The 23,959-nt window shown below is 38.5% G+C and overlaps 1 protein-coding gene across 1 annotated transcript; it reads left to right on the top strand.

Annotated features, from left to right (window-relative positions):
- The first annotated feature begins 2,184 nt into the window (after positions 1 to 2,184).
- On the top strand, positions 2,185 to 5,662 carry LOC125588485. The gene is made up of 2 exons (XM_048759852.1): positions 2,185 to 2,533; positions 5,535 to 5,662. The coding sequence occupies exons 1-2, from the start codon at positions 2,185 to 2,187 to the stop codon at positions 5,660 to 5,662; spliced, it is 477 nt and encodes a 158-aa protein (XP_048615809.1).
- Positions 5,663 to 23,959: the final 18,297 nt, after the last annotated feature.

Here is a 23,959-nt window from a genome sequence, read left to right as displayed (position 1 = left end):
GTACTTAATTATGAAACGCTTCGGACATTTTTATCTGTTTTGGAATGGACGAAGCCCAAGAAAACAGGCCCAAATTACCACCAAATTGCCTCTACTTGGATTACAAGTTTACGTTACTTGGATGACACACGTTAAAACGCTCAACTTGATAAATTCAAACGCCTTAGTAGATAACTAATGTTGAGGTTACTTTATATATTTGATAAAACCAAGCTCTTACATAGATAACTATTTTCATAAATCTATTGCCGCCGACAAATTTCGAATTTCCGAACCGAGAGGGACCTTTTTGATTAGTACAAAGCACCGATTTGGAAACGACCGTGCAATCGTCCTAAAATTATCAGATCTGTGATGAAGAAGCCGACATTTGTTTTGGACCGACCCAATCAAATCAACCAACAAGGCCGACAAAATCCACTTGATTAGTTTACAAAAAAATCAACTTTTTTTTGGTATATACATTAAAATCCTGTTATAAATGAGTGAATTGCCATTAACCAAGACCGGTCCAATACCTAGAAGATGGAGAGATGGCCGAAGCCTAGAGAGAGGAGAGAGAGAGGCGGCCACAAAGCTTCGAGAAAAGGAAACTCTTTCTTTTTCTTAGTATATGTAATCTTTCTATTATTATGTATTAGTAGTTTTCCTAATCTTAGTGAGTTTAGGTTTTGGATACTTTCTATTTATCTACATCTTGTAATCTTTATATAAAGGAACCCCCTTGATAATTAATAAGAACATAGAAATATTCAGTCTCTAAACTCTCTAATTACAACATCACGATAGACTCCAAAACCCTGAGACAAAACCTAAACTAAAATCCGTCACACATAAACCCTAATCCAGGCATAACTTAAAATCGATCTATCTCTCAAACTCCGAGGAACCAGACGACGAGCTACATATCAAATTGAAGCTCTTGACGAGACGAATCCATCAGAGAAAACCGTTCGTCGATCCGATCTCAGACGCGCCCACACTCGCAGAAACAATACTCCGCGCCGTCTTGATCTTTTGGAACCCTAATCCCGAAGAACCCTAATTCGTTCTTGATTGTGTTCCGGCTTGCAAGCATCCATTCGTCTCAGCTTGGAGTTTCATCCGTTCCTGTTCTCCCTCTCTTTGGTGGTCCGGTCCTAAACCTCTACAAAGCAAAGGTATACCGCGATCTAAGAACCTAGACATAACAAAACTATAATCTATTATTATGGAAACTTTGTTCTTGATGAAACCCTAGAAATTACATAATTAAAATCTACAAATCTCATAACTAGTAACCAGAATCGATTCCATTAGAATATGTTTGATTGATTATTTGTTTCTGATCTGAATTTGAGAAACCCTAATTTTGGAATCGAAAACCCTAAACCTATAAGCTTGAAATCGATTTTACTTGTTCTTGCTTGATTGATTGTTTTGATAAAATCTGAGGTTTAGGATTGTTAGATTGATTGAAATAATCTGACCTAGAGTTTAAATCTTAAAGGCCTTGAAACCTTAAAATCGAATCCTACTAATGTTTTAAACCGAAACCCTAGAATTGATTAAAGTTACTTGCATGCATATGAATCTGAATATGGATTGCATTCATACTGTTTAAAAGGAACGACCATCATGTAGTTTATAAAGTCTTGAAATCGTTTGCATTAAGTAGAACTACATGGCCGTGTGGCTTGATAATTGTTCGCGCCATGGTCGTTTTAGATTGCTTGTTTTTCATAAATGTGTAAGACACGTTTGTGGCCGAGCTTGTTGATTATCTTGTCGCCACATGATCACATTGTGAAACTTAATGATGACGTGATTCAGATGTCGAAAATCTCAAACAGAGACTATGCAGCTCTTAATCTCTCCGGAGATAACTACTTGCAGTGGGCGCTAGATACAAAGATCAGTCTAAGGTCAAAGGGACTTGGTGATACTATCATCAAGGGCAACAATGAGACCGATAAAGATCGGTACATGGCTATAAGTATTATACGCCATCACCTCATTGAAGGTCTAAAAGATCAGTACATCACGATGGAAAATCCACTAGAACTTTGGGATGCTTTACAACATAGATAATATCACCAGAAAACGGTGTTACTTCCAAAGGCTAGAAACGACTGGAAGAATCTTAGATTCTTGGATTATAAGTCGGTGGATGAGTACAATTCAGTCTTATTTAAGACGGTCTCGATGCTGAGACTTTGTGGTGAAGTAGTAACCGAAGAAGAGTTACTTGAGAAGACTTACTCTACATTCTATTCATCGAATGTGATACCGCAACAGCAGTACAGAATGAAAGGCTTCGCCACATATACTGATCTGATCTCGCGCCTGCTTCTGGCCGAGGCAAACAATGAGCTCCTGCTGAAGAACAGTGAAGCTAGACCTGTTGGAACAACACCATTACCGGAAGCTAATGAGGTTGAAAAGAAAGAACCCAACGAGTGCAATTACGTCCAAAACAATAAGAGATCATACGGCAATGGCCGTGGTGGTTACAAGGGGCGTGGCAGTGACAATTCACTACAAGAAAACAGCGGCATACTGAGGGAAAAAATCGTCGGTATGTCGTCGGAATAACGCTATTCCGACGACATACCGACGAAAAATGTCCTCGGAAATAACTCCTTGGAAATTCATCTTTCCTCGGAAATCCCTCGGAAATTTCCACGGAATTCCGAGGAAACCCTATTTCCTCGGAATTTCCGAGGACCACAAGTTCGTAGGAAATTCCTCGGAATATTCCGAGGAAGATGTCGTCGGAATATTCCGAGGGATAAACTTCCTCGGAATATTTCCAAAATTAAAAAAAAATTATAAATTTATTTTTTTAAATTGAAATTCGAAAATATAAAATTAAAATTGAAATAGAAAACATATTTAAAATACAAAAAATAATAAAATAGCTTTTATAAATAAAAAAAATGTTTTATAAATACAAAATTAGTTTTAATAAATATGAAATCATCTTTTTATAAATACAAAATAGTTTTTATAAATACAAAAAATAATAAAATAGTGTTTATAAATCAAAAAATGTTTTATAAATACAAAATTAGTTTTATAAATATAAATATTTTTATAGATATGAAATCATCTTCTTATAAATACAAAATAGTTTTTATAAATACAAAAAATAATAAAATAGTGTTTATAAATCAAAAAAAATATTTTATAAATACAAAATTAATTTCAAAATATGAAATCATCTTTTATAAATCCAAAAAACGAATTTATATACAAAGAACGGTTTGTATATTTAAAAATAGTTTTTATAAATAAAAAAATAAAAAAATGGTGTTTATAAATCAAAAAAATGTTTTATAAATACAAAATTAGTCTTAATAAATATAAATATTTTTATAAATATGAAATCATCTTTTATAAATCCAAAAATCGAATTTATATACAAAAAACGTTTTGTAAAATCGAATTTATATAGAAAAAACATTTTGTAAATACAAAAATAATGAACAATTTATAAAAAAAGTTCTAAATCAATTCAACACAACCAAATCACAATTCTAAACCTATTACACAACAAATCACAATCCTACCCAATCACCCTAACAAAAATCTATCAAAAACCTTCTAAAATCATCAAATCTACTTAAAAACCTAACAAATATGACCTAAGAGAGTGGAATATGGTCCTTACATGATTTGTAAGAGAATGGAAAGGATTCGCCGGAGAGATCGTCGCGAGAGAAGGTGGAGAACGCCGGAAGGAGAGAGAGATCGCCGGAGAGGAAGAAGAGAGAAATGGGGAAGAAGATGCGTTTCGAGTTTATAAAACCTTGGGTCCGACGGATATTTTCCGTTGGAATTCCCTCAGTATTTTCAATTTCAATTTTCGCGAAATATTTGGCGGCTTGTTTGCCCGGTTAAATGAAAATATTCCGAGGAGATTCCGACGGCCACTTAAATATCCGTCGGAATTTCCTCGGAATATTTTCATTAATTCGAGGAAAAAGAATATCCTCTGCATGTATTTCTATTAATTTATATTGTTCCTCGGAATTTTCTCGGAATATTCCGTGAAAATACCGAGGAACTAGTGTTTGGGGTTTCAAAACATCAATTTTTTTTGCCATATTTCATTTCTTATACAATTGTAATGCATACCATTGAGGATTCTTTGTATAGATGAGCATAAACCATGAAATAACAAATTTCAAAACGAATTGTAAGTATTCCCTTTACCGTTCATTAAAGTGTATAAGTGTTTCTCTTATGTTGTGGGGATTTCGTTCATACAATCGGAAAAGTGTTTATTATAGGGTAAGGAACAAATTTTTGACTTCATAATGAACGTAAGACACTTAATAAGGGTTATATAGGTGTTATTCAAACCGCAAAACGTTGTTTTCGGTTTAAAAACCCTATTTCCTCGGAATTTCCTCGGAATATTCTGAGGGAATTCCGAGGAAACCCTTTTCTTCCTCGGAATTCCTTCGAAATATTCCGAGGAAATTCCGAGGAACTAGTGTTTGGGGTTTCAAAACGTCAATTTTTTTTTAAGCGGATCAATCGATGGATATATGTCCAAAAACGCATCGATCGATCACTAAGATGGACCAAAGCGTAACAATGTGATCGATCGATGAGATTATCCCATCGATCGATCGAGGATATCAAGTGTTCCTCGGAATTTCCTTGGAATATTCCGAGGAAATTCCGAGGAACTAGTGTTTGGGGTTTCAAAATCTCGAATGTTTTTTTATAAACGGATCTATCGATGGATTTATGTCCCAAAACGCATCGATCGATCACTAAGATAGACCAAAGCGTAACAATGTGATCGATCGATGAGATTATCCCATCGATCGATCGAGGATATCAAGTGTTCCTAGGAATTTTCTCGGAATATTCCGAGGAAATTCCGAGGAACTAGTGTTTGGGGTTTCAAAATCTTGAATGTTTTTTTATAAACGGATCGATCGATGGATTTATGTCCAAAAACGCATCGATCGATCACTAAGATGGACCAAAGCGTAACAATGTGATCGATCGATGGGTATATGTCCAAAAACGCATCGATCTATCACTAGTTCGTCGGAATTTCCTCGGAATTTTGTAAAATCCCTATACTATTTCCTCGGAATTCATCGGTCTTTTCCGAGGAACACATTTTTCCTCGGAATTTCCTCGGAATATTCCGACGGATTGATATTTCCTCGGAATTCCGTCGGTATATTCCGAGGAAACCCAAATTTTGGGTTTCCTCGGAATTTCCTCAAAAATTCCTCGGGAAATTTCGAGGATTTCATTTTCCGTCAGAATATCCGTCAGAATACCGATGTTTTCTTGTAGTGATTACTCGAACAGCCGAGACAACTACTCGACCGGCCGGAAAGAAAGCCACAATAACCGTGGTCGCGGTTCCAACTATGGCAGTGACCGAGGCAGTTATGGACGTGGTCGAGGCGGCATATCCAAACCGTCTTACTCGACCAAATCCGTTTGTCACAGATGTGGAATGGGCAACCATTGGGCCAAGAATTGTAGAATCTCTAAGCACTTATGTGAGCTCTACCAAGAAAGTCTGAAGAATAAGAACCCGGAGGCTCACATGGTTCATGATTCCGGATATGAGGCTGATAATGATTCCGACATTGCTAAAGATGACCAGATGGACTTTGAGACTTCTGAGAGTCTCAAGGACTAAATTTCGATACGACTTGTCTTATTGCTTTATGATTGTTTTGGTGTTTTTACTTTTGGTGTTCTGAAATTTTAATAAGAAAGTTTTTAAAAGTTTTGTAAAGTCTCTGAGATTAGAAATCTTATTACTTATGAATGATGAGATGAGCATACTCATGGTGGATAGTGGCACAAGTCACACAATACTTAGAGACAAAAAGATCCTAGAAACCATACCTGCAATGTCTACTGGTCTATACTATGCTATAAGATCAGTATGATAAGAGGCAAGAGAAGTGGTGACTATATTGATATATCCCACAAAATTTTACACTATATGGCATGATAGGATTAGCCATCCTAAAGTCTAAACTTGATGACAAGATTGGAAAGACACAAAGTTATCCAGTAAAAGATCTCACGTTGTGAAACATGTACACAAAGAGAAACTCATTAGGCTTAATTGTCCCAAGCACCAAGACCTTATAGTATGGTCATGAGGGGGAGAGAGGATAAACCCATGATCAATACTACAAGTTCGTATACCTCTATGGTCTAAGACACCATGTTATATGGCTCGGTCATTACTCGGCCATAAAGGACCATTCCTCGGCCGTAGAGGCCATGATACAAACGGCCAAACCGAAGAGACCATGTTATGGTCGGCTGCAAAGACCATCACCTATACACGGCTTGGCCACGACTTGTATATGCATAGTGCAGGCTTGGCCGTACACAAGCCATTACCTATAAAAGGTTCGGCCATGTAAGCCGTTATCTATACGACTAAGATACTAAAGTCTATAAGCTTGGAGACATTATGTTTTACATGTATAGAATGATAATATGATCATATGCATTAGGCCATATAAGTGAGCATAGATATTCCCATCTCAGATTGAATACGGGTCATAAAACCAGACATACACCATCTTAAGAGATTTTGAATAAACCACCACATACATATATGTGTGCCGTCTAAGATGGAACCTAAGAAGAGGATTGGGAATATATAAGAATAAGATCTTCTCCACGAAATCAAAAGGACCGAGAGCCAAAACATGGGTGATTAAATAGTGGACAGGTACGGATTGCATGGAACAAATGAATCCGAATATTAAAGGAGAAAGATTATAAGCTGGATAAAGAATGTTAAAAGTACGAATGGTTTTAACCATCATTGTCTTGACAAAGATCCTCGGACTAGAGATTATAATTTAAGACGTCCAAAGAAAGATTATATAATGCTAACTAATTGAGAAGCTAATCGAAATGCCAGACATTGACCCGAGAAATGACTAACCAGCTTAGCACCAAAATGAATGTCCTAGAAGAGACATAATCAAGTTGCTATAGAGTCTATACAAGATAGACCAAGTGTTCCATAAGATAAAGGAATCTCGGATAGAGAAATGGTGCATAGAATACAAATCCGAGATTATAAGAGAAACCATACCAGACATTGAGAAAAGCCTGCGCAGCTACACATCTAAGGTACCAAACCATGTAGTCTTGGGACGCCAAGCTACTAGGTAATAAAGGTCCTGGATAATAAGATCTCAAATCTATAGATCATGTCTGGAACATAATGGAACCACATGAAAGTGTCGACACACACACACAAAAGAGTATTTGTATAAAGATACATAAGAGAATAGCACTTGAACATAAAGAGATAAGCGAGGATCATGAACCCACGAATGAGTACTCATACAATCATAAAGAATAAAGATTAGATTGAAAGATAAACGTGGAGGTTCAAAGTATCTAAAGGAGAGATGGGCGTATTGGCCATATACATATACAGAAACGCCATCTGATAAAACCAGTGAAATAGATGGATCTTGTGAGAAGTAAAGAAACCGTGAGAGATGTACATGATGTAAATGTGTTCATGTTTTCCTACAAACAGCATTAGATTATAGCTTGTTACACAAGGTACTCACAGAGATCAAAGGAACATATTATAAGGAGATAAATTCCTATGTGGTGGTTGCTGCTACAGATTTTGAAATTGACAATGGTCTGGTCATAAGAAAGAAATTAGATACAAATGATGTAGTAAGCAGCATATAGATCACTGGATAAGATGAAAGAACAGCTTCGTTCCTAAGCTGATTCATGGACTGAAACGTAAAGCAGTTGCATATAGTATGTAAAAGAAATTGATCACGTATGATCATTGATCTTGGAGTTGTATAAAAAGACAATCCAATACAGTCCATATATTTGAAATTCCTTGTGATTATACTAAACCTAAAAGAGGTTAGTAGGCATAGAATAAATCTATGTGGGTGTCCGACCAAAAGCGTCCGGCCCCGGCCCTTCAAACTAAAGATGTCCGACTCTGTCCGTCTAAGGGCGTCCGGCTCTTCAGCAAAGAACGTCTGGCTCTTCTACTAGACGCGTCCGACTTTTAAGACTAAAAGGCTTCTGGCCCTTTTTCTTGATCACGGGCTAGTAGAGACAAAAGATCAACCGGATACAAATGTATTGTAGTCCATAAGTTTGTGAGAGTCGAGATCTATGACCTAATAATATATATTTCAGTGTGTGATATAATCCACAGCAACAGAGGTCATGAGACACCATCAAGAGATGGATAAAGGACTGCAATGTCTGAGATAAATACATATGGTATTGCCTAAAGCAAGAAAGATCGATGACCATATGTATGGATCATGAATATGTTCTGGCCAATAAACCATAGTATGGTAAAATTATAAAGCCATTGATATACATCTGTGTATAGAATATACACCGAGACATAGGTTCATGATAACCATGTTTAGTAAATTGTCCATGAGTACTTGGTTTATCCGACCATAGTAAAGAGTTAAGAGTAGACGATCACGTCTAGACTATGGACATATGCAAACACGATTTGCAAAGGCCCAACAGTGATCCCCGATAACAATATGGTTCACATTGTTTAGCACACATGCTTTACCGGGACACTTAATGTCAAAAGACATGAGAGACGACCTGAGAGGTCGAAGTGGTCTAGATACGGCTTAGTAATGAACTTGGCCGATTACTCCCTTCCTACATATACAGGAAAGATCACGCACCAGATGCGTTGAATGTAGAACCTACACTGAGGTTCACATCAGGGGGAGTAGTGCGTGTTGTACTCTTTTTCCTTTATCATGATTTTGTCCCACTGGGTTTTCCTGATAAGGTTTTAATGAGGCAACATGAAGCGTACTACGAATCCTGTATGGTTATGGCATCCAAGGGGGAGTGTTATAAATCATGGAGTGGATTGCCATTAACCAGACCCGGCCCAAGACCGGCCCAATACCTAGAAGATGGAGAGATGGCCGAAGCCTAGAGAGAGGAGAGAGAGAGGCGGCCACAAAGCTTAGAGAAAAGGAAACCCTTTCCTTTTCCTACTAGATGTAATCTTTCCATTATTATGTATTAGTAGTTTTCCTAACCTTAGTGAATTTAGGTTTTGGATACTTTCTATTTATCTACATCTTGTAATCCTTATATAAAGGAACCCCCTTGATCATTAATAAGAACATAGAAATATTCAGTCTCTAAACTCTCTAATTACAACAAATCCATAATTATTTTTGAGTTTTACATGTTGCAATAGCAACTTATTACGATAGCAAATAGAAATAATAATAAAGAAACATTTAACTGAAACAAAGAAACAGTTAACTAAACAGAGCCATGAACAAAAGTAGAGTTCGTGAAGAGTGAGCATCATTTGGTGCAGGTGAAAGGGAGAGCGGCCTGTCTCTCATTTGCTTATCCACTATCTGGAAGCTCTTTCCACATGTTATAAACAATGACTTGCAACAAAAGCTTCATAACAATTTTCACCTGCAATGAATAAAGGCCCTAATAATTCAAACACATCGAGATCGCTGAGGTAAGATCAAACGGAGTGGTAATAAATCTCCTACAGAACTTAGACCATATGGCAACAGCAAATGAACACTCAAAAAGGAGATGTTGATTGTAGAAGCCGGAAAACCGGATCAAAAGAAACGATATAATATAAATGATGTTAAGGAAAATATATAGACGATTCAAAACCGTAACGAAAATGAAAGCATGGAGTCGAGACGAATCTCTTTCCGTAACTCTTAATATACGCTCCGTTAGTGCGACAGATCTGTACGAATATGAGTCCCAGGATAAAACCATGATAGGTTATCACGCGGCACCCGTGAAGAACCTCTACGAACTAATATTTCTACGAAACACTCTCTAGAACTTACGCTAAAGGATTTGCTCGTTTTGGTTGTGAAAAAACGTAATCAGAAATGCAGGAGGAGACGAGTTTATAAAGGGGAGAAGACGAGCCACTTTCCGCAACTGATGCAGCAAGTGCGCACGTTAGCGGAAATCTCGCGAGGATCTCGGAGGCGAGACGTTACGAAACTTCCTCCGCAAGATCTTTTCTCGTTTAAACTTACCGTCAAGAAGAGAGACAGCGTGTTGTTTTTGAACGAACTACGTGTTGTTTAAAATAAAATGCATGCCGTTTTTTCGGGAATTAAATGGCAAAGCTTTGAGCTTAACTTGGTCCAAAAAGAATAGTTCTATTGGGCCGGAGGACCTCCACCAAGACCCAAGACCCAAGACCCAAAACCCAAGCCCACGCCGAGCCGAGCCGAGCCGAGCCGGCCGGACGGCGGCGGCGGCGCGCACGTGGGGAGCCGTCTACTCTCCTAGAGTCGTTTGAACACTGATGATACATGCACATATATATACATCACGACTCCTCTTCTTTTACACGATGTGGGACTTTGTCCCTTCTCATTCGTTTAACTCTCATTAAGGCCACTGAATGGCCCAATTCTATTCACATATTTCTCAATTATTCTTAAAGCCATGGGCTTATAAATATTTGATCCAACAATCCCCCACATGAATAGAAATGACTCTAAACATATGTAGACTAAATGCAGACTCGATAGACTCTAAAAACTATACTTATTCTAATCCTGACTAGACTAGACAGACTTATCGAGAGTGTTTGCGAAAAATTCACTATGTTTGAGTTGGTGGCATTTTTAAGCCTTGAACCACTCATAGTTAATATCTGTCGGGTTTACTTTACCAGAAGGTGAACATGATGTCTTGAACCAACCGGTGTTTTATGTAGACCGAGACAACAAGCATAATGCAACTTCATTTTCTCGTAGAACTTAGTTCTCTATTGTGTTCATTGTGGCCCTGAACTATTCATGTTTTCATGAGTGAACTTAGAGAATATAGCCTTGTATTCATTCTCCTAGAAACGGCTTCATTTCACACTCATTAGGTGATTGACCATGAAAAGTATTGAGTAATACTCCGCTTTAGAAGCTATGGAATCATTAAAAGCTTATGCTTATCTTTATCACATTCTTTAGCACTTTATCATCTAAGGAGCTGGGAAGAGAATACTTTGTCTCAAGTGCTTTGCTTAGATTCTGTTTGATTTGGTTTTCCCTTTGGACCTACGTCTTGGGATCTCCAGTCATGATAGGTAGGGTTGCCATCAAGCATCCTCATTCGTTATAGGCTTTAAACCCATTCCTTTTGATGATTTCGCAACAACATCTCGTGGCAAACCATTAGTAAATGGATCCGCTAGGTTGTCAGCCAATTTGATGTAATCTATTGTGATTACACCAGTTGAGATAAGTTGTCTAATGTTTTTATGTCATCTTCTGATGTGACGAGATTTACCACTGTAGAGATTACTCTGAGCCCGAGCTATAACTGATTGACTATCACAATGTATGCGTATAGCTGGCACAGGTTTCTCCCACATAGGAATATCTTCCAAAAAATTTCTAAGCCATTCAGCTTCTTCTGCTGCTTTGTCTAAGGCTATGAACTCAGATTACATGGTAGATCTGGCTAACACTGTTTGTTTGTTAGATTTCCATGATATTGCTGCTCCTCCTAGTGTAAAGACATATCCACTTGTGGATTTGGAGTTTTTAAAATCTGATATCCAGTTAGCATCACTGTATCCTTCTAAAACTGCTGGTTCTTTACCATAGTGAAACCCAAAATCTTTGGTGTAGCGCAAGTAATTGAGTACCCTCGTTATAGCTTTCCAGTGTGTATGACCTGGATTACTTGTATATCGACTAAGTACGTTTACTGCATGCGCCAGATCTGGTCTAGTACAATTGGTCAAGTACATGAGACTTCCGATCACACGTGCATACTCGTTTTGTGAAACCGCTTCACCTGAATTCTTTGTCAAGTGCATTTGGGGATCTAACGGAGTTTTAACCGTACTATTAGAGTAATTTTTAAATCTCTCTAATATTGTTTGAGCGTAATGAGATTGGGTTAAGATAATTCCGTTTGAATTTCTTGTGACTTTAACCCCGAGAATTACATTTACTAATCCCAAGTCTTTCATCTCAAAAGTCCCTTTGAGCATGTTTTTCGTTTGATTGATATTGTCTTTATTGCTTCCAATAATGAGTATATTATCTACATATAGACATAGCAAAACATACGCATTTTTGGTAGTTTTGTAGTATATGCATTTGTCACATTCATTTATCTTGAAACCATTTGACATCATTGTATTGTCAAATTTTTCGTGCCATTGTTTAGGAGCTTGTTTAAGCCCATAAAGTGACTTTACAAGTCGGCTACTTTGTCTTCCTTTCCGGGAACGACAAAACCTTCAGGTTGTTTCATGTAAATTTTTTCTTCTAAATCACCATTTAGAAAATCGGTTTTTACATCTATTTGATGGATTTATAGGTCTCTTAAGGATGCGATTGCTATCATCAGTCTTATTGATGTTATTCTCGTTACTGGAGAATATGTATCAAAATAGTCAAAGCCTTCCTTTTGTCGGAATCCTTGAACTACAAGCCTAGATTTGTATTTTCCACCAGGTTTTCGTGTCATTATCCATTTATTTCCTAATGCTTTGCAGCTAGGTGGTAAATCTGTTATGTACCATGTATAATTTTGCATGATAGAATCAAATTCACTCCTGACAGCTTCGTTCCAAAAAGGAGCTTCTGGTGAAGCCATGGCTTCTGCCAAAGTTTTGAAACATTTTCTAATAAAAATGCCATTAGGAAATCTTCACCAAAAGATTTTTCCTTGCGAGCTCTTTTGCTTCTTCGAAATTCATATTTTTCTTCATTTTCTGAAATATCATTTATAGAAATCTTGACATTTGTCTCAGTTTCTGAGTTCTTGTCATTGTCTCTTTCTTCTCGAGTTCGTTTTGAACCTTGTTTTTCCTTATATAGAAAAATATTTTCGAAGAGAGATGCATTTCTTGATTCCATGATTGTATTTTCATGAATGTCTGATATTGCAGATTTATGTACCAGAAATTGATAAGCATTACTGTTATGTGCATATCCGATGAAGATGCAATCCACTGTTTTAGGTCCAATAGTGACTTTTTTTGGTGGTGGTACCGCAACTTTTGCCAAACACCCCCACACTTTGAGGTATTTATACGAAGGTAAATTACCTTTCCATAATTCATATGGAGTTTTGTCAGTTACTTTGTATGGAATTTTGTTGAGGATATAATTAGTAGTAAGCAACGCTTCCCCCCCACATGTTCTGGGGTAACCCAGATTCCTGCAACATCGCATTCATCATCTCTTTTAGAGTTCGATTCTTGCGTTCAGCAACTCCATTAGATTCTGGTGAGTAAAGAGCTGTAGTTTGATGGATTATTCCATGTTCTTTACAGAATGCATTGAATGGACCATCATACTCGCCTCCTCTGTCGCTTCTAACTACTTTAATAGTTGTTTTAAGCTGATTTTCGACCTCGAGTTTAAATTCTTTAAATTTTTCTAAGGTTTCGTCTTTGCTATGTAATAAATATACATAACAATATTTTGTGCAGTCATCTATGAAGGTCACAAAGTACTTTTTCCCACCTCTGGTTTGTATGTATTTTAAATCATATAAATCGGTGTGAATTAAATCTAGAGGTTATTAGTTCTTTCAACACGAGGTGATGGTGTTTTTGTGAGCTTAGCCTGTACGCATACTTCACATTTTTGTTTACTTGTTTTGCATTTAAGAATTAGATTTAAATTCATTAATCTTTGTATAGATTTGTAGTTTACATGGCCTAATCTTTCATGCCATATATTAAAAGACTCAACCAAATAAGCAACTGGCTCTTTCTTATTCATTGAAACTTTTGGAGCTACAACTTTCGGAGGGACTGTCATTACATTCAACTTGACAAGTCCACCCTTAACATACCCTTTCCCAAATACATCTCATTCTTCCTAATCACGAGCTTGTCCGCCTCAAAGCTTGTGGTGAATCCATTCTTGCTGAGCAAGGTTCCCGAGACCAGGTTCTTCCTCATGTCAGGCACATGCTTCACATTCTTCAGAGTGACCTCACGTCAAGATGTCATCTTCAAAATCACATTTCCGCGTCCTTCAATCTTGGAGACTGCAGTGCTTCCCATCCTGAGCTTCTCCTGAGTCTCGCTTTTCTGATAGGTGCTGAACATCGCCCTATCGGTGAAAATGTTGGTGGTTTCACCAGTGTCATACCACCATTCCTTGGGGTTGTTTCTTTCAACCATGTTGGCTTCAGTCACCACAGCAACGAGATCTTCCTCAGTGAGATTTGTCTGAGCCTTCTCATCCTTGATCTTTTTGCGACACTCAATAGTCTTGTGCCCCACTTTGTGGCAGTAGTGACACTTCCCCTTGAACTTCTCCACATTCGCATTCACATTGATTTCAATGCCTTTGTTCTTGAAGTTTTTTCCAGAAGCCTTCAGGGCTGTAACAGTTTTGGAAGGCTTGGCAGGAGAATGGGCGTGTGCCTTTCTTTTGCCTTTGTGCTCAGCTATGTTGACACTGTGCTCCTTAGTAGTGACCTTGTCAGCAGTTTGGTTTCTTGATTCCATCTGAAGCCTCATGATGAGCTCCTCGAGCCCCATCTTCTTCTTCTTGTGCTTCAAGTAGTTCTTGAAATCCGCATAGCTTGGAGGAAGCTTTTCAATGAAGCTGAGAGTTGTGAATGTCTCGCAGATGGACATTCCTTCAGCAGCGATTTCATGGCAAATGAGCTGAAGCGCTTCCACCTGATCCATGATGGGTTTTGAATCCACCATTTTGAAGTCGTGGAATTTTGAGACCACATACTTCTGGCAACCAGCGTCCTCACCTCTGTACTTCTTGTCCAGTGATCTCCATAGCTCTTTCGCCGTGGGGATCTCACAGTAGACACGGTACAATGGGCCAATGAGACGACCCAAAATGTAACCTTTGCAGATGAAGTCGGAATGCACCCATATGTCAACAGTTGCGAGACTGTGAACATCATCAATCCCGTAAGGAATAAGGGGCTTGTCCTCCTGGATGAACTTGTCCAGCTTCATCGTTGTCAGGAAGAACATCATCTTCTTCTGCCACGTTTTGAAGTCTTTGCCATCAAACTTGTATGGCATCAGTCCTTGAGTGAACACACTAGGGACAGACGGAGGAGTTTGAACTGCCACCGGATAACTTGCGGCTGCTGAAACTGAACCTGTCTGATAAAGACCAGCCTCGAATAGGCTACGGCGAGTGGTTTCATCAGCGGCATTTCCCGCAGGGAGGATAGTGCTTGTTGTTGCTGTAGCGGTTGACGCTGTGATGTTTCCAACGTTTGTCACGGTTGCATCAGTTGCTGCAACGTTGAGTGGAGTCTGAATGACATCTGTGGTGTCAATGGGGGTGTTGTTATCGTTCGTCATCTTTTTTTCTGTAAAGAAAACTTAAAAACGGATTAGTACTCCATTCAACATTTAACATATTATTTTAAACAAAATAATAGTCTAAAATCGATGTTCATTTTTGGTGTTTGAACCAAATCATATCGATATAAGTCTTGAGAAAACATTTTGCAAACTTGCTTAAAAGCGTTCGCAGAAACTGTTTTGTATAGACTTAGAATGTTTCACAACTCGCTTAAGAAAGCGGTTATTGAAACGATTCATGTATATAACGTATTGATAATGTACCAAAAACGTTTCGTGATAATGCTAGAAAGCAATCCGCAAAGCGTTATGAAATAAAATAGAAACGTTTCGCGGAAGGGCTATAAAGCAAATCGCAAACTCGTTTTGAAAAGAACATAGAAACGTTTCGCGGATAAGCATATAGCAGATCACAAACATCGTTTGAATGAAACCACAAAAGGTTTGTATGAATCGTATATGAATAAACGTTTTTCGGTAGTGCTACAGAGCAAAACGCAAACCGTTTACGAGATAAATTACAAACGTTTTGCGGAAGTGCTAGAAAGCAAATCGCAAACACGGTTCCAAAACCCATTTTTATAGATCGTTCTTCAATCCGATCAAACACTTTAGATAGAAAGCGAAATAAGAGTTAAGATTGTAGAAGCCGGAAAACCGGATCAAAAGAAACGATATAATATAAACGATATTTAAGGAAAATATATAGAAGATTCAAAACCGTAACGAAAATGAAAGCATGGAGTCGAGACGAATCTCTTTCCTTAACTCTTAATATTCGCTCCGTTAGTGCGACGGATCTGTACGAATATGAGTCCCAGGATAAAACCATGATAGGTTATCACGCGGCACCCGTGAAGAACCTCTACGAACTAATATTTCTACGAAACACTCTCTAGAACTTACGCTAAAGGATTTTCTGGTTTTGGTTGTGAAAAAACGTAATCAGAAATGAAGGAGGAGACGAGTTTATAAAGGGGAGAAGACGAGCTACTTTTCGCTAACGTGCGCACGTCCGAGGCATTATGAAACTTCCTCCGCAAGATCTTTTCTCTTTTAAACTTATCGTCAAGAAGAGAGGCAGCGTGTTGTTTTTGAACGAATTACGTGTTGTTTAAAATAAAATGCAAATGGCAAAACTTTAAGCTTAACTTGGTCCAAATAAAATAATCTTATTGGGACAGAAACCCTCCACCAAGACCCAAGCCCAAGCCGAGCTAGTCGAACGCCGGCGGCGGTGCGCGCGTGAAGAGCCGTCCTCTCTCCTAGAGTCGTTTGAACACTGATGATACATGCACATATATATACATCACGACTCCTCTTCTTTTACACGATGTGGGACTTTGTCCCTTCTCATTCATTTAACTCTCATTAAGGCCACTGAATGGCCCAATTTTATTCACATATTTCTCAATTATTCTTAAAGCCATGGGCTTATAAATATTTGATCCAACATTGATGAGATTCTGTGTTGGACACAACACACAAACATCAAGAACTGTTAGTCTTCATGAGATTAGTCAATCTATAGTTGGTAATCTTTGCAGTAAAGACATCTAGGTGACGAAAAAGCATCTAAGAATTTTTCCGCTAAACCAAAATACTTCATACCATACAATCACATGCAATCGTTGTCGCATCATATTCAAAGTGACAGAAGATTATTGAGACCTCCACAGATAAGAGTCATTGTCGTTGGTAGTCAAAGGGGCAGATGTGGTAGAAAAAACAACTTGTAGAGTTTCGGCGTTTTCACTTCTTTCTGGTGGAAGATTCCAGTGACCATCCCTGACCGCGTCAGCAACTGAAACTGAGACTACTAATCGTAGTTGTGTGGAACCAGAAGACCCAAATACCAAATTGAGAGGTCTTAATTTTGTCCATAAATCAAACCAAAAGGTTGGTAAGAGATGTTTCGGTTGTAATATACTCCTAACAGTAGTTGAAAATCGCTGAGAAATCATGCACCAGCCAAAAGTTTTTTTCCATTAAATATGTTTCTCGATAACGAAACAATCCAAATAGATCCAGAGTTTGAGAAAAATTCCACAGATGTTTTAATCGAAACACCATATCAAACTCCTCAAATTTCCTAAACCCAAGCCCTTCTTCTTTCTTAGGAGTACAAATAGAAGACCAGGAGACTTGCGTCCTAGTTGTAGAGGCTGTATTGTGTTTCCACAAAAACCATGAACATAAATAGTCTACTTTCTGATAAAATCTCTTTTCAAGCACAAAGACAGAACTCCAAAAGTTGATCATACCATATATTACTGAATAAATCAACTTCATCTTGCCTGCAAAAGTGAAAATTTTGATAGTCCACGAATATAACTTCGATGTTATTCTCTCTAAGAACGGTTGAAGGGTAGCGAAGGTTATTATTTTGGGTCCAAAGAAAGGCCCAAGTACCTTGTTGGGAATCACCCATGTTTAAACCCTGACAAATTAGCTAACACCAAAGCTTGTGTGTCATTGTAACCATATAATATCTCAGATTTAGTCTGATTCATATCCAATACTGACCAGTTCTTGAAGGTAGTCATGACATCTTTAATTCCCACAACAGAAGTACATGATTTGTCAAAAAAGACCAACAGGTCGTGTGCAAACAACAAGTGAATAATCCGAGGAAAGACACATAGAGGGCGAAGGGCGAATTTGTCCTCAAGTTGTGCCTTGTTCAAGAGACTAGAGAAAACTTCCATAAACATTATGAACAAGTACGGAGAGATAGAATCCCATTGTCTCAGTCCTTTCTTTCTTTCAGAGAAGCCGTCCAACTCACCATTTATAGCAACAAAAAATCTCAGAGAGATGATACATTCCTGTATCCATGTAACAAAGATCAGAAGAAAGCCCTGAATCTCTAAGTATTAGGATATATTCCATATCCTTATATTTACCATATTGTGTATATCATCTTAAGATTTGGAGAATATCCTTTTAAGGAACATTGTATGCCATATATGTAAAGCCTAAACGATGAATGAGAGATAGAACATTATTCACCAATACAAAGTTTGTCATGGTATCAGAGCTTAAGATCTGAAAGACCTAAGTTTCACGATACTTGCTTCTCCAACAAGTTACGTGTTTTTTTCGGTTATCTCTGTTTTTCATCTCTGAAAACAGAGTTTTCTCTTGAAACAGACCTCTCGGTCCTTCTTCACGAACGAACTAACAGCCATCATGTCGATTGTTTCCGCTGATCCAAAGTACAAGACCATATCGCCGTATGACTTGACTTCAAACGACAATCCCGGTGCTGTTATATCACAACCGCAACTCAAAGGTGTGAACTATGATGAATGGGCTATTAACTTTCGTATGGCCCTTAGCTCTCGCAAGAAATTTGGATTCCTTGATGGGAGTATTCCAAAACCAGAAGTAGGTTCTCCGTATCTCGAAGATTGGGTGGCCAACAATCACTTGCTAGTTGGTTGGATCAAGCAAACGATTGAGCCAAAGATTAAGTCAACCATATCGACTCGGGAAATTGCCAAATACCTATGGGACATCATCAAGAAGAGATTCTCTATTAAAAGTGGTGCTCGACTTCAACAACTTCGAAATTCCTTGGCTACTTGCAAACAAAACGGTTCAACCGTTGATGATTATTTTGGCCGTTTGACTAAGATCTGGGATGGGATATCAGAGTGTATGGAATCAAAACGATGTGAATGTGGGAAGTGTGAGTGTAACCTCAATGAAGCTCACGACAAAGAGAAAAAAACTCTAAGGATTCATGATTTTCTTTCGGGATTGGATGATTCCGTTCATGGCGTTATTCGATCTCAGATGTGTGCAATAACACCCCTTCCAGATCTTGACAATGTCTACCAGACAATCGTGCAGAATGAGACAATTCGTATGAGTGCAAACTACTCAGGCAGAACCATCTCGTGGTAACCGTGACTACAACAGAACGTGCACAGCCTGTGGAAAGAAAGGCCACGATGCGAGTTCATGCTTCAAAATCATTGGATACCCAGAATGGTGGCCTGATAAACCGAGACCAAGAGCTGGAGGAAGAGGAACTCAGAACCTCTCCGGTGGACGTGGTGGTGGCTCTAACCCAAGAGCAAACGTCACGCAAATACCAAGCGTTAATACAGCTGGAGTGACCGCAGCTGGCATGATTACAGAGAATGATCGTGTGGGGTTGACTGGACTTTCGGATGAGCAGTGGAGTATTGTCCAGCGTATGATAAATGTTGGGAAATCGTCTGCATCTTTTGGGGGTAAGATTGATGAAAAATTGTTGATTCTTGATACATGGGCAACACATCATATGACGGGTTGCATCGAGTTGCTCACTGATATCCGAAATATATCACCACTTCCGGTTACGTTGCCTGCAGGTTCTAACGCATGTGCAACGAAACAGGGAACAATCCAACTGACCCCGCGATTGAGTTTGCAGAATGTCTTTTATGTCGAGGGCTTTCATACGAATCTGATCTCCTTTGGCCAACTTGTTACAGACAGTTTCTTGATCGGACATGTTACTGATAGATTGGTAATTTTGCAGGATCGCGCTACGAGGATGCTGATTGGAGCGGGTGAACGAGAGAGAGAGGGACTGTACCGGTTTCGTGGGATTGAGACGATGACTTCATTGAAGACTAGTTTGTAGACAGAATTGGTTTTGTGGCATAATAGGATGGGTCATCCATCATCTCATGTTACAGGGATTATTACAGGAGATACTAATACTAGTAGTAGCAGTAGTGAGCATTTATTTACCAGTTGTGATGTGTGCTTTCGAGCCAAACAAACTCGACAATGTTTTCCTTCAAGTTCTAATAATGCAAAAGAGGTTTTTGATTTGATACATGTCGATTTATAGGGACCATATCATACAATCGCGTTTTGCGGTTCACAGTATTTTCTGACAATTGTAGATGACTGCTCTCGGGCTGTGTGGCTCTATTTACTACCCGACAAAACTTTGGTCTCACAGCAGATACGTAATTTTCTCGCAATGATCGACCGTCAGTTTTCTCGGAAAGTTAAGGTGATCAGAAGTGATAATGGTATTGAATTTATGTGCTTATCGGCGTTTTTCAGAGAACATGGTATCATACATGAGACTTCATGTGTCTATACGCCTCAACAAAATGGTCGTGTGGAGCGTAAACATAGACATATCTTGAATGTAGCTCGTGCTCTTCGGTTTCAGGCAAGTCTACCCATCGAATATTGGGGAGAATGTGTCCTTACGGCGGCCTATCTGATCAATAGGACTCCATCGGTTGTCCTCAAGAATAAAACTCCTTTTGAAATTCTCTATGGTCATGCTCCGAGTTACAAGCACATTAGAGTTTTGGGCTGTCTGGCATATGCTCATAACATTGATCATAAGGGCGATAAATTTACGTCTCGGAGTCGTAGATGTGTGTTCCTTGGTTACCCCTATGGCAAGAAAGGGTGGAGATTGTTTGATCTGTAACGAGAAGTTTTGTTTACATCTCGAGATGTAGTCTTTCAAGAGACGGTATTTCCATTTGCTGCGTTAGTACCATCTCTCAACCAACAAAGGGATGTAACTCCGGTACTATCAAGTATTGATTCTCCGATCGGAAATGTGTTACACAAAGAATATGATTCTCTTGAAGATCTCCAGACTTGGCGACTTGAATATCTTCCTCCTAATAAGAAAGCTCTTGGTTTTAAGTGGGCTTTTACAATCAAATATCGATCTGATGGAACTATTGAACGCTATAAAACTCGGTTAGTAGTTCTGGGAAATCATCAAGAGGAGGGTTTGGACTACGAAGAAACTTTCGCGCCTGTTGCCAAGATGAAAATGGTGCGGTTGTTCTTAGATCTGGCAGCCAAAATGAATCATGAAGTTCATCAAATGGATGTACATAATGTGTTTTTACATGGAGATTTACATGAAGAAGTCTATATGAAACTTCCTCCAGGGTTCTGTCCAGATGGTGAAACACGAGTGTGTCGAAAATCGTTATATGGATTGAAACAAACACCTAGATGCTGGTTTGCGAAGCTTACAGATGCTTGGAAAGCATATGGATTTACACAAACGCGATCTGATTATTCCTTGTTTGTCTACATCAATAATGGCGTCTCACTAAGGATTCTTCTGTATGTTGATGATCTGATCATATCCGAGAATTCACCTACAGCAATTCAGACATTTAAGATTACTTGTCTCTCTGTTTCCACATGAAAGATCTCGGACCAGTAAAATATTTTTTGGGCTTGGAAGTTGCTCGGAGTTTTGCTGGAATTTATCTGTGTCAGCGTAAATATGCCACAGATATTGTTGAGGAAACATGTTTGATGGGATGTAAACCGGCTGGCTCACCCATTGACCAGAATCACAAACTTAGCATTGCTGATGGACCATTGCTTTCGGATCCGAACAATACCAACGTCTCATTGGTCGGCTTATCTATCTCGGTGCAACCCGACCTGACTTAGCGTATGCTATTCATACTCTGTCTCAGTATATGAATAAGCCACGACAGGAGCATTGGCTTGCAGCATTGAAGTGTGTACGTTATCTAAAGGGTACTCTTGGACAAGGAATACTTTTACGCGCAGAATCATCGACTCATGTTAGTGGTTGGTGTGACTCGGACTGGGGAGCGTGTCCATTGACACGAAGGTCACTTAGTGCTCGGATACTTCAGTTGGGGTCATCTCCGATTGTATGGAAGAGTAAGAAGCAAGATACTGTCTCGCGATCCTCAGCCGAAGCTGAATATCGTGCGATGGCTGAAGCTACTGCAGAATTACGATGGATGAGGATGATACTTCTCGAGCTTGGCTTAACGCATGATGGACCAATGTCTCTGTTTTGTGATAGCAAACTATTTACATAAGTTCAAATCCAGTGTTTCATGAAAGAACCAAACATGTTGAGATAGATTGTCATTTTGTTCGTGATGACATTGTGCGTGGGTTTATCAAACCAAGACACGTATCGACGAAGGATCAACTAGCATATATACTTACGAAGGCTTTGGGAAAGAAGGAGTTTGATACATTTCTGATCAAGTTGGGCATAGCAAACTTGTGAGGGGAGGTATTAGGATATCCTTATATTTACCTTACTGTGTATATCATTTTAAGATTTGGAGAATATCCTTTTAAGGAACATTGTATGCATATATATGTAAAGCCTAAACGATGAATGAGAGATAGAATATTATTCACCAATACAAAGTTTGTCACTAAGATTTTTATTACGAAGTTCCAGCAAACCGTGTCAAAGCCTTGTAAATGTCTACTTTAAGCATACAGCTTCTAGGACAAGATGATTTGTTGTATTCTCTAATCAGTTCCGACGCGAGTAGATCATTTTCACCCAAGCTTTGATTATTCCTACACTTGAAAATCAACATGATTATTTTCAAACGGTTTTATTCCTAAACTTGAAAATAATCCAACCGTGAATCCAGAATTTCAATACTGTTTTTGGCTAGAATTATTCTGTGACTAATAAAACAATAATTGTGCGAATGTATAAACTATATTACTTTTATGAAATAACTTATAATTTATAGTATCGAGAAATTTAAATAAGAATAGAATTTAATACCCGTAGGAAGCAAATAACACTAATATAAGTGAGAGAGTTTATTATAAGTAAGAAGAAGAAGATGTAATGGTATACAAAAGAGTGAGATGAGTGATGGTATTTATAGTGAGCAACAATACATAAAATAACAAAGATGGTGCTTGATTTGGTAAATGAGTGGGTGATCATAGTGCTTGATGAGTAGATGATCATAGTGCTTGAGTTGGTAAAGGAGTGGAGGATCATTTCAAAGTTTATCTTATAACACTCCCCCTTGATCATCCATCTTGTATTAAATTAAGTTTCGTAACACTCCCCCTTGGGGACCGGTGTCACTCTCCGCTCTCGCTTAACGTCTTTGTTGCCTCGTTAAAAACCTTTCTAGGAAAACCCAATGGGAAAAACCATAGTTAGGTAAAAAGAGTACAACTACGTAAGCTCCCCCTCGATTGAGCAGTCATAGATCCTTCTGATGACGCATTCCAATGTTATGGACATGTTTTCTGAATACCGAAGTAGGAAGTGCTTTTGTGAAGAGGTCGGCTGCATTGTCGCATGATCGGACATATCTTACTTCAATCTCTTTCTTCTTCTCGAGCTCTTGAGCGTATGAGAAGAACTTTGGATGTATATGTTTTGTTCTATCACTTTTGATATATCCTTTCTTCGTTTGAGCAACACATGCCGCATTATTTTCATATAGAATAGTTGGCCCCGTACTTTTGTCAATCCCACTACTTGAACAAATGTGTTGGCTTATTGATCTTAGCCATACACATTCTTTACTTGCTTCATGGAGTGCGATGATCTCAGCATGATTTGAAGAGGTAGCCACAAGCGTTTGTTTCTGAGAACGCCAAGATATAGCAGTGCCTCCGATCGTAAAAACATATCCTGTTTGCGATCGGGCTTTGTGTGGATCTGAAAGATATCCTGCATCTGCAAAACCAACCATTTGACCATTTAAATCTTTTGTGTAAAATAAGCCTAAATCAATAGTCCCTTGTAGGTAACGAAAGACATGTTTAATTCCATTCCAA

This window comes from Brassica napus, chromosome C6 (assembly GCF_020379485.1).
Source record: "Brassica napus cultivar Da-Ae chromosome C6, Da-Ae, whole genome shotgun sequence".
NCBI lineage: Eukaryota > Viridiplantae > Streptophyta > Magnoliopsida > Brassicales > Brassicaceae > Brassica > Brassica napus.
The sequence above is the reverse complement of the archived record's forward strand: the minus strand, read 5'-3'. Positions and strand labels throughout refer to the sequence as shown.

What these genes read in the sequence shown, in the direction of transcription:
- LOC125588485 (XM_048759852.1), top strand. Translation starts at nt 2,185, where the DNA reads ATGCTGAGACTTTGTGGTGAAGTAGTAACCGAAGAAGAGTTACTTGAG. An exon ending in TTCACTACAAGAAAACAGCG is followed by an intron (nt 2,534 to 5,534) that starts GCATACTGAGGG and finishes AGCTCTACCAAG; the next exon opens with AAAGTCTGAAGAATAAGAAC.